This window comes from Lonchura striata, chromosome 2 (genome assembly GCF_046129695.1).
Source record: "Lonchura striata isolate bLonStr1 chromosome 2, bLonStr1.mat, whole genome shotgun sequence".
Taxonomy (NCBI): Eukaryota; Metazoa; Chordata; class Aves; order Passeriformes; family Estrildidae; genus Lonchura; species Lonchura striata.
The window spans coordinates 29,499,223-29,511,284 of NC_134604.1; the positions used below are offsets into that span (position 1 = coordinate 29,499,223).

General features: G+C 50.3%; 1 protein-coding gene across 1 annotated transcript; it reads left to right on the forward strand.

Moving 5' to 3' along the window:
* Positions 1-8,791: 8,791 nt before the first annotated feature.
* Positions 8,792-12,059, forward strand: LOC110480808 (protein Wnt-4-like). The gene is given in 9 exon segments (XM_077790381.1): positions 8,792-8,856; positions 9,193-9,313; positions 9,390-9,442; positions 9,921-10,051; positions 10,209-10,246; positions 10,248-10,358; positions 11,016-11,342; positions 11,344-11,413; positions 11,941-12,059. Coding segments are annotated over 9 exon segments (1,035 nt in total).
* Positions 12,060-12,062: the final 3 nt, after the last annotated feature.

Genomic DNA, 12,062 nt, shown 5'->3' on the forward strand with positions numbered 1-12,062 from the left:
ACGAGAAAAGTGAGTAATTACATGGCAGAAGAAGACAGAGCAGAGAGAAGGTGGTTGTACAGAATCATTTATTACTCAGCCCCAGAGAACACACTTTGCTTTGATCACTGCTGAGAGCACATGATACAAGAAAGGGACACTACAAGCACACAGGGAAAGTAGTTGAGGCAGCTCCAGAGAAAGAGAAAGAAAAAGAAGAGACCAGTGTTTTGAAGGAAAAATGCTGACTGGAAGGAACTTAAAATAAAAATGGCACAGTACTGTTTTATATCAGAGAAAAAGGACTTTGTACATCCATTTCAGATAAAAAAAATTACAGTACAGTTAGACCCGACTCCACCCAAGCTCCTTTACTTTACATAAAACAACAGTCACAGACCTCAGTTCCAGTGACTTTGAGTTCCTTATGTTTCTTACGTTCATACAGTTCCTTTGGTGTCCTTACTTGCATGGGACCAGTGGTGCTTATTTGGATTGTATGTCCTCATTCTGCTGCTTGAAGCAGTCCATGTCCCGGAAACACAGAGCAGTGCAGCCATGGAGGGGAGCACAATTAAAAAGGAAGTGCCATGGGATTCATGTGGACAAACATGAGTTTGAAGCAGTGTGAGGCTAGTAACCACTCTAGGTACTAACTAGCAGCACTGTCCAAACACTGATCAGCTGGAGTGAGCCCAGTGGAAGGCCACCAAAATGGTCTGGGGGCTGGAGCACTTGCACCATGAGGAGTTGCTGAGGGAACTGGTCTCGTTCAGCTGGACAAGAGAAGGCTCCAGGTGATATAATAGTGTCACTGGGGTTTGCATGGCTAGGTTTTGGCATCTGGGAGGGCTATAGGTGTGGTTCTGTGAGAGTGTGCCTGTAATTTCTTCTGTGTCTGATACAGCCAATGCCAGGAGGCACCTGCCACTGAGCAAGGCTGAGCCCATCAGTGATGGTGGTAGCACCTCTGGGATAATGAAAGGGAAAAAGTTACTGTGAGACAGCAATTTAAAAAAGTTAATTGTGAGGCAGAGGAGGGAAGTGAGAATATGTGACAGAAACATCTCTGCTGCAGGCACCAAGGTCAGTGAAGAAGGAGGGGAATGAGGTGCTCCAGGCACTGGAGCAAAGATTCCTCCATTGCCCCTGGAGAAGACCATGGTGAACCCATGTTGGAGCACTCTGTTCCTGGAGGACTGCACTCTGTGGAAGGGACTCACACTGGAGCAGGGGTTGGGTTACACAGTTCCCCACAGATCTTTGCAGGGGTCAAACAGGGATTCCCTCATAAGAGTCCATGTAGATTGTGATTTACTTCAGAAGGAAAGTAGAATTTTCTATCTAGAGAATATCTTTATGAGGTTGATATTACTCAGCAACTTGACAGGCATGTCAAGCATGTCAAGTCTTCTGGATGGCATTGTGTGGCAATGCGCAGATCCAGAGAGAATCTGCTGCAGACAGAAGTGTGTGCTGACCTCATAGAGAGGAAGAGAATCATTCTGGTAACAATATGTTAAACAATGGGAGTGGAAACCTAATACAAGAGTGTAGCCAGCTACCAACTTGCCCATCCTTTTGTGTTGTTGTGCAGGTCCATCAGCCAAAATAGATTTTTAGGGAAACTTCTACTGGTTTATCAAACCATATCTGAGTGGATTCTACCCTTCCTGGTGGCTGAATACTTTGCATGAATTCTTGTGCAAATTTGGAGTATAAGCTGACAAGGCAAAAGTGCAAGAATGTTGGTGGTTTCAAGTGGAATGTTTCATGCTTCAAAAAATCTCAAGGAGGAGCATCACCAATGGTCAAAGGAGGTGATTGTCCTGCTCTGCTTTGCAGTGGTGCAGCCTCACCTTGAATCCTGTGTGCAGTTTTGGGCAATATAAAAAAGACATTGAGCTCTTAGAGAATGAGCAAAGGAGGGCCATGAGGATGGTGAAGGACCTTGAGGAGAAACCATATGAGGAGCAGCTGAGGTCACTTGGTCTGTTCTGCTTGGAGGAGACTGAGGGAGACCTCATTGTGGTCTACAACTTCCTCGAGAAGAGGAGGGGCAGGCATTGATCTCTTCTTTGTGGTGGCCCATGACAGGATCCAAGGGGTTGTGTCAGGGGAGATTTGGGTTTGATATTAGAAGAAGGATCTTCACCCAGAGGGTGGCTGGGCACTGAAACAGACTCCCCAGGGCGGTGGTCACAGCACCAAGCCTGACAGAGTCCAAGAAGTGTTTGGACAATGCTCTCAGGCACAGGGTGTGATTCTTGGGATGTGCTGTGCTGGGTCAGGAGTTGGACTTGATGATCCTTGATGATCTTGATGGGTTCCTTCCAACTCAGTGTATTCTGTGATTCTATAATTGCAGGAGAATATGTCAGCTTTTGCTAGAGCCAAAACCCTGAAATGAATTGCAGACTGGTCAGACATTTATCTTGATGGAAACAAAGTTATTGAGGCTGTGACTTAGTGAGTGACCATGACCTGCGGTAACACATGTACTCAGACCAGACAGATGTCAGGTGAAAAGGACTTATCTCTAAAGACAATGTGATTTCTCAAGCTTTCCTGAGGTATTCAATTAACAGATCTAGAGATTATAATATGTAAGCACAGTCCATGTTGTGTCAGCCTTTCTACCACTAATATGCCATCTCAAATTGTGGATGGTGAAGGGATTATGTTAAGAAGAGTACAATAACGTAGTTACACTGCTTCAAGTTGTCTTCCTGCTTCCTGCACAAGTAGCCCAGGAATTTATTGAGCCATAGGTGACCTAGTTGTTCTCAGTAGTCCTCAGGGAACTTCTATTTCATTGTGGTTTTCTCAGTTATTTTTTGAGTTGATGTAAAATTTACCATCTACATTATCCAGTGCCAGGAGTGCCAAGGAGTTCCACAGCTTACTTGTGCCTCAGGTGAAGAATCACTTCCATATACCCATCTCTGATGCATCATCTGCTAGATTCAATTCTTAGCTCTAGTGCTGGGACAGGGCAAAAACCATCCCTATCCACCTCCATTTTGTGCCTGATAATATTATAAACATCTAACATATTCCCACTCAGCAACTTTTAATTTTTTATTTATTTTTTTTTAATTTTAGGCTAAAGGGTCCTTGTCTTCATAGATTTTCCTTGTAGACAAGCTGTTCTATACTTTTGAACATCCTTGTTGCCCTTTTCAGCACTTTTCCACTTCTGCTACAGCTTTTGTGAGCCCTGTGCTGGGGTGCTGAAAGCACTCAGTGCTGATAATATGGATGCACTGAGCTGTGTAGGTGTAGATCTCATTTGCAAGTGGTAATGGCCAGTTCAGTTTGCTTTTTCCCATCACTTCACTAGATAAAATTTCAGCTGTTGGTTTAAGTTCAGTCACTCACACTTCTCTTAAGCTCTGCAGCTCTTCGCAGCCAAACCTCATCTTTTTAAACCTGAATAATTTTATGTCTCCAACAGATTTGTTATTTTATTATTCATCCCTCATGAATAAGTCAAACAATCCAAGCTCCAGCACAGGTGTCTGACAACTCCACTGAGAAAAACAACCATTTACCTTCATTCTCTGTCCCTTCTTTTACACACTTTTTATCCAGTTAAGAACATTTTCTTTAAAATTTTTTAAGTGCCATTGGTGAGACCACTTTTGAAAGCCTTCTGAAAATCCACATGGGCCACTGTTCACATGTTTACTGAGCCCTTTAAGGAAGAACTGTGGGAACAGCATCTCTTTATAAAAGCCATGATGACTTTTCCCCAGCAATTAGATGTGACCACATGCCAATTGATTTTTTCTTTATTATAGCTTCTACAAATTTGTTCAGCAAAACCATCAAGCTCTCTGGTCTGAAACCCCCCAAGAGCCTTTTCTTAAATTGAGTCTGCCTTTAAGAGCTGTTTTAAGCAAAGGTTTCTGTTGGAACAATTAGTCAGGTCTTCCACCCTTCAGTTAGTTTCGTACCTCTGGGGTAAGAGCTGTATGGTTTTAGTTCATCTTGCTGCTCCATGGTTGATCCTACTACTGTTTTGACCAGAGACAGTCCTTTTATGAACTTATCATAAAGAAAATTTCTGCTGTGGAAATCTCCCAGGTTTTCATGACATGAATACCAATGAAAGAAACCTCTTCATTTTTTTGCCCACCATCCGGTTTTCCTTCTTTTCTGAGCAGTCTTTCCTAACACACTCTATCCTTTCAGCCTTCAAGACACTGAACAGCACAGTTCTGAACTAGCAGCAAAGATCCCCGAGAGCAGAAAATAGATTGGGGTTTTGAGGGGATTTTTTTTGTGGGTAGATGGAAACATAGAAGAAAGAGTCTGCTATGGTGATGGTATGGAAGCTAAGCTGATAGTCTCAGACTTCCCATAACAGATACAGTGACCAAGACACAAGAGAAAAGAGAAACGAGATGTATGCAGACACAGTCATTGCAAAGATAAAGTTGTGGGTGTGGAGAGTTTCTCCAGTGAGCTTTGGAGGTCCTGCTTTGACTGTCACTCTCTCTAAAAAGGAAAGCTACCAGTAGGCAGCAGGGAGACCAATTATCCTTGCTGGTTAATGTCTGAGAGTCAAAAGGCATGTTCCCTGTGGCTGCCACTAAAAGAGCCCCAAGAACTCGTTGCTCTGCACAAAAGCTGCCAAGACATCTCAAGCCACCAACTGTGTAAGGAGGAAGTGGTACCACAACAAGATGCTTTCTTTAAATCCTGAAGAAACTTTCTCTGTGGTGACTGACTTATGTATCCCAGGGGGGTGGAGGAAGCATTTTATTTCCTCTTCAATTTGAGCCTCTGAATGCCATCAACTGCCAAGATTGTGACTTGCAAAATCCACGGGATTTTGAGTTTTTTCTTCTGGGGGGTGAGAAACCCTAAATGTACTTGTATACAGGCAGGCATGCCCTGAGAGGGGATGTGTGCCTGGCATCTTGCTGTCTGGTCCTGGGAATCCTCTCTCTTCTGTCTCACTGTCTTACTAGGAGTCATGGCCTCCAAACACTACAAAAATGATGAAGAATCAGGGTATGGGGCTGAGATATGCGATGGAAAAAGAGAGCTGGAAAAATACTCATGAGGATTCTGCAGGGTCAGTGTTTCTTTTAGTGGCTAGTCACTGAAACCATGGAAGGTTCTGGGGCTCCTGTGAGAATGCAGAGAGCAAATGCATTGGGGTGCAGATATTAAAACACAAACTGCATGAGCTCGCTTATTATTCTGAAAGCAAAGAGGAAACAACAAAAATGTGTCAACCTCAGAAAACATACCCAACTTTACTCTAGAAACTGAGATATATTTTTAAAATAAATGTGGGTGCTTTTTACCTGCTATTGGTGATATTCAAGCCCCACTTGTCAACTTTTATTCTACTAAAAAAATAGATTTTTGTGGTGATTAGGACCTTGAAGACAGTCAAGTCTTAGTACGGCTTATTTTTAAAGAGAGACACATGATACAAAACTGAGACCTCTGTATTTAACTCACAAGGTTTGATCACACTGCTATTGCCTCCTCCTTAGAGATGCTACCCCTTTTCATCTCCTGAGGGTCCCGTGGAAGAGGAGTCCCATGGCGGGCACCTTGGCAAGTAAGCTCTGCAGCTTGCCCCTGCTTTTAGTATCACAAGATCCCAAAGAAAGCCCCAGTTTGAATAAATACAGAGATGTGCCTTGCAGCTCCAGGTCCACGGGGAAATGACGAGGGGCAGAAGTGCCCCAGTGCCCGTGGCCAGGCCTGGGAGCACACACACAGCAGCTCACGGGGACCAGTGCCCAAGGTGCCAGACCATCCGGCTCTCCAGATGTTCCCGCCTGCCTTACCTCACTGCTGGAGAAGAGCCAAGTGTGGACGCCAGCTGCCTTGCTGCTTGGTGACTGCTTCCACTGCAGAGGTCTCGATCCGGGCCCCAGACCCACCAAGCAGCTTGGATCAAAACAGAACTGGGCAGCCTCTTCATCCAAATCACAGCTGTCCCCTACCACGCTGCGGCTGATTCTACATCTGGCATGCTGCAGTTTGTCTCTTCTCCTTTCTCACTTCCTGATGCACTTCTGCCTGGCTACAAAGCATGAACTTTGTTATCAAGGGCTGATAAGCTAAACCACATCCTACAGCAGCAAATGCAATCATGAACGAAGCAGGACCCAGGTGTCCTTGCAACTGAGGAGACCTGCCCTGGGTCATAGTGCCAAATATTTGCTTGTCTTGCTAACTTAGCCACCCCCAGGACTGACAGAGAGGAAATAAAATATCCCTCTCCCCAAAATATTGCTAAACAGGAGGTAGAAGTGAAATATGGGAAGTGAGAGCCAAGTTATTTTAATTGCTACTCTGCACAAAGACTTGGAATCCTGTCACTGTCATTGGCTAGGGGGCTCTGGGATTGAGCTCCAGCCCAGGGGCCCGGCTGTGCACCACTGGCATGTGGCAGGATCCCAAAATGAACCAGGCTCCGGAGAGGTGTCATTGTCTGTGGCAAGCAAAGGCATGTTTGCCACGAAACCCAGTCCCTGGTGTTCAAGGCTACAGGGGGCACAGTGCGATGCAAGTACAGGGCTGATTTACCAGCACATCTGTGACCTGGCACTGCCACGTGTAGCTGGGAAGGGAGCTGACCTTGTGCAGAGCCCATCTGGCACTCTGTTCCTTCAAATACTATTTCTGCTTTACCAGTCTCAGCACACCTGGAAGAAGACACGAGTCATGGTGACACTCCTAATCCCACTGTCGTCCTGCCCCAAGAACAGCTGCCCTGGGAAGTTGCCGTGGGCTCCCTTTCTCTGCAGTCCTTGCCTGCTGTTGTTTGATTTTCTCACTCCCTGCCTCCCTTGTTCTGCTGTTACCGACTCCTCATTCAGGGAATGACACACCAAGGGATATCTATGTTCCTGCTGCTCATAAATTCTTGGAGGGCACAATAGCACTGAGCTCACCCTGCTTCTTTTCAGCGCCTCTCTTTTTTTAACCCAGACCCCTTTTCTCACTTGCTGGTTGCTGGGATCTTTGTTCTCATGGCTTTTTGTGTCTTTTCAGTTCAAGGTGTTGCTACTGATAAAAGCCTGCAGATATGCCACGGGGGGTGTCCTTTGCCTAAGGAGTGTCTGACACATTCTGTGGGAACACCCCCCTCCCCTGCAGCCCTCACCCCTCACACACATGAGCACACATCTGGCTGAGCCCGGCACTCCTGGCTTTTCCATGTGTGAGAAGACTAGGACACAGTGGCACCCCGCTCAGCCCAAAAGCCCCACGGAACCCTCACCTGGCCAAGTTCACTCACCTTCCCAGATCTCGGTGCCTCAGCCCACAACGTCTGTGTCCCCTCACCCGGGTGGGCTCACACATCTGCTCCTCGCTGTCTCTTGGAGGCTCAGCTCGTGGGGAAGAGCAGCTCAACCCCCGGCGTTTCCTCACCGCTGTCTGAGCGAGCAGCAGGTAAGACCAGATTACTGGGGTGTGTGTTGGAGGCTACACCCTGATGCTGCAAATCCCAACATGCCTGCCACCCCGCAGTGCTGGCTCCAGAAAGTAGGAGCAAGGACCCAGCAGGAGGAAGGATGCAGGGAGCTGGGAAGGCAAGGAAAGAGGTGAAATGCACGCTACAAGAGAGAGGCTGCTCAGGTCTGAAAGGATGTCTGATAAACCACAGTGCTCTTCAGACTTCTTTGTGCAGCAAAATGTGGGAGAGCAGGGCAAAGGGGTGAATCCCTTCATGGAAGAAGCACAGCAGGGACAGAACAGCTCTGCTTCACTTAATGAATGATTCAGACAGGAAGAGCAGAAACCTGTGGCTGCAGAGGAGTTTTACCTTCCAAGGTAGTGGGTACAGCTGGCACTTCCCAGGTTAGCTGGGGGAATGGCAGTTTTTGTCCCAGGACATTTCAGCTCCCTGGTCACACAGCTCACATTTTCCTGGGCTTCCAGGGGCACTTAGGAAAGGGGTACCCAATTAGAAGGGGGGCAGCCACCCTGTTGTGCCTCCTAGGAGAAGGGCAAGGGCTGGTCTTGGGGAAGGACAGCCATGGGGAAGAAAATGAGGGAGATGAAGGGAGACCTGCCAGGGAAAGAGTTAAGAGAGGCAGGGAGCAGCCGGGCTGTGTCTGTTTGCTGTAGCTGTGTGGGCTGCAGGGTAGAAAAGAACAATCTCCAGCCTGGAGGAGGCAGATGAGGGAGTGTCTTCAAGAACAGTGGATGTGGATGAGGGAGGCAGCAGGTCTTCCCCTCTCTGCTCCCATGAGCTGTCACTGCAGGGAAACTTTCTGTCTCCCCAAAAGGTTTGGTGACAAAGCGGTGACAAGCTGGTGGGTCTGGCAACAGCTGCTTGGTGCTTCTGTTCTTCTTGTGCAGAAGGCTCTGTCTGCTGCTGAGCAGGTCTTGGGCTGCCTCCTGCTGAAGAAGTGACTGGACTGTGGAGGAAGACAACCACATCATCTCCTGACAGGATGGCACAGGCCACGGGTGTGACACAGATGCTGTCCCCATCCATGTGAGCTCCCTGTGATGGATGCCCACCCCAGAGCCCTAGCTTAGAGCTCTCCCACCATGTGCCCAAGCTGGAGCACTGGTGTGGACAGCCTCGCAGGGCCAACCCAGTGGGGTTCTGCAGGCTATAGGGTCTCAGATGCTGGCAGGCACACCTGGACAGCCCAAGGTCACTGCCCAGGGCTGGAGGTCACTGCCCACTGCTTTGCAGTGCTGGGCTGGAGCTGCTGTGAAAGCCACTGGGCAGAGGCTGTGGAAAGCCACAGGAAACTCTATGGCTTTCAGGCAGCAGCATTGCTGGAGTTGAAGGTGGTGAAGTTTTGGCATGGACAGGATGGAGCTGGTGTGGCTGTACATGATGCTGATCCACATGCAGCACGTCGCTGCCATGACCTGGCTGTAAGTATGCTTTGTGCTTGTATTGTCTGGGTTGGAAAGCCACCTAGGGAGGTGCTATCTCCAAAGAAAATAGGGTGAGAACAGGGTAGAAGAAGCAATCTGGGCAACCAAAAAGGAGAAGGGACATCTCTGGGAGCATGGAGGGAGAGGGATAGTAAGGTTGAAGAGGTACAGACTAGAATGGGTAGCAAGAATGTCCAATTCACAGACAACATGCCCACAGCCCCCTTCCCTGCCCATTTCTGCTGCAAGATATGGCTAGAGAGGGTTAGTCCTGCAGAGGTAAGGCCCTAGCTCCAGCCCATCTGCAACTGAACCTCCTCCCCATCCCCACAGGTCCCTGGCCAAGCAGACTTCCCTGCAGGCAGTCCTGTGGGACCCCAGGGGCTGTGATGGCCTGATGGGGCTGGAGGAAGAGCAGATCCCTGTTTGCTGGCAGCAGGTGGAAGCCATGGAGGCGAGGGACAGAGCTGGCTGTCCTCGAGTGCCAGTGCCAGTTTCACTCTTGCCACTGGAACTGCTCCACCCTGCAGGGGCTGCAGTTCTTCGCCAAGGCCACCATCCAAGGTCAGCAAGAGCAGGCTTGGTATGGTGTCCCTCCATTATGCCCTCTGTCCTCTTGACACATGAGCCTTTCCTGGGCTAGTGTGCAAGGGCTGCACTGGTCCCATCCCCAGAGCAGCCAGCGCCTTCTTCCACACACTGACAGAACTTCAGAGCAAGCTGAACCCAATGCTCTCATACACATTAACATTCTGGAGAAACTTCTTCCCATGTGGCCAGATTTGGCTTTTTGGTCCCATTGGACCATCCTGGGTACCGGCTCTGCAGGCTGTTACATTTCTCCCTGACCCTGCCACCCCCCTGCCACAGAGCCATGGCACTTACTGACTCCCAGCCTTCAGAGCAGCTGCACTGGCTGGACATCCTGACATGTATTTCTCCCGAGCAGTCTCCATCTGAAGGCATCCTTCCTGCATGCAGTGACAGCCTCTTTTCCCACACTGTGCCCCCTAAGTGCCTTTGCCCTCTGCAGACCGGTGCCATTTCTTGTCCTGCTGCAGGCACACAGAGTCTGCTGTCACCCACACCGTCTCCGGCGCCGGCACCGCTCTTGCTGTGGGCCGTGCCTGCAGCCGGGGGAAGCTGCACAAGCGCGGCCGCCACCACAAGGGCCAGGCAGCCACCCCTCAAGGTGAAGGAAGAAGCGGTGGCAGGGAGCAGGTGGCTGAGAGGAAGGCCCATGGGGGAGACAGACCAGAAAGGGAGATGCTATTTCATTCTCCACGGGTCTTTGGGAGATCCTCTCAGGGCTTCCCTGTCCTTGTCACAAGGCTGCTTTCCCTCTGCAGGTTTCCAGTGGTCAGGCTGCTCTGGTAACCTGTCCTACAGGATTGCCATTTTCTCAGGCCTTCGAGGACAGCCCTGAGAGGAGCCGTGGTGTCTCCCCCAGCCAAGAGCCCATGAATCTGCACAACAGTGAGCCTGGGAGGAAGGGAAGGGCAGGAGCAAGGGCTGGGAGCCAGCCTGGCTGCAGGGGCTTCTCGCTGGCTCAGCAGAGCTCAGTCCAGCCCCCACACCCAAAAAGGCACTTCAGGGCAGCCAGGTGCTCCCAAAGGAGTCTGCATCCTGCTGCCTTTCCTAGCCCAGCACTGCATCGATTACCCTGAGCCGGCTCCTGCCTGTGTGGAGAGGAGCTCCAGCCTCCCCTACTCACTTCTGTGCAGTCTCCTTTTCCAGCTATGATTCAGGAAATAATTTACTCTGTTCTGTTCTGAAGGGCTTCCCTGCCCCTCCAGCCTCTCTTCAATAAAGCCAGACATCTGCAGGGGCTGCAGTTGGATCTGGTCCCTTGAACATCCTCCGCCTCTGGCCAGGTCTGTTCCTCTCCCCACAGCCCTGCAGGTCAGAACAGCTCCCCGTCCCTCTCTCTGCCTCAGGGGTTTATCTCACAGACCCAAACCATCTTCTTTTTCACAGAGTGGATCTCCTTCTCTTCATATTGGCCTGGCTTAAAAAGACACTTCTGCCCCTTCCCCTTCTCCTCCGCTGTCCCCGATCTCCAGCCCCATGGGAGGATTGTTGGGAGAACAGCAGCACATGGGAAGTGCTGGGAAGGGTGTCCCTGGTCAGGCTGGCAGCTGCCTTCTGCTCTGCAGGCTCTCCTGGCCCACATGGAGGAAGAGTGCAAGTGCCACGGCGTGTGGGGCTCCTGCGAGGCGCACACCTGGAAGGTCATGCCTCCCTTCCGCCACATGGGCACCATCCTCAAGGAAAAGTCTGAGGAGACTGCAGAGGTTTACCCGAAGCGGGTCGGTTCCTGCCGGCTCCTGCTGCCCAGGAGCTCTCGCTCCAAGCCCTACATAGCTCACAGCCTGGTCTACCTGCAGGCCAGCCCGGACTTCTGCGACCGGGACCCTCGGCACAGCATCTCCGGCACCTCGGGCTGCCAGTGCAAGCGGACCCCGCCGCCATGGAGCTGCTGCGCCGGGCAGGGCCTTTGGCACGGCCCGGGCTGAGCTGGCGGAGCGCTGCAGCTGCAAGTTCCGCTGCATGGGTGCTGCTGAGGGACGGCAGAGCTGCAGGGCAGGTGCCCAGGGTGCCATCAGCTCCTGTGTGCTCCCCACGCAGCACCCTCCCGCCAGCCGCGGTGGCTGTTGTGGTTTGAATTATTTTTCCAGGTGGAGGGTTGGAGGACAGAGGCCAAATAAAGCTTTAATCTTGACAAAAAAACCCAGTCACAGCAGAAAGCAAAGTGCACACCAAAGGTTCTTGCTCATGTGCTGCGTTTGAGACCTGGAGGGTCCCTGTCTCTGGTCTCTTTCCCACTCTCTGGGCATGCAAGAAATGCATTTTCCAGTGCTCAGCTGCTCCTTTGGCTGGAGAAATGTTCCAAGAGGAGTTCCAGAAGCTGCCACAGTGAGGCTCCCCTCATTCAGTCTGATCTCAGTGCCAGGGAATGTTATGGAACAAGTTATCCTAAGTACAATCAATCACACAGCACTACCAGGGAATCGGCCCTAGCCAGGATGGGTTCATAAAAGGCAGGTCCTGCTTGACCAGCCTGGTCTCTTTTATGACCAGGTGACCTGCCTAGGGATGAGGGAAAGGCTGTGCATGTTATCTTCTACCTGGACTTCAGTAAGCCTTTGGCACCATTTCCCACAGCATTCTCCTGGAGAAGCTGGCAGCCCACGGCCTGAGCA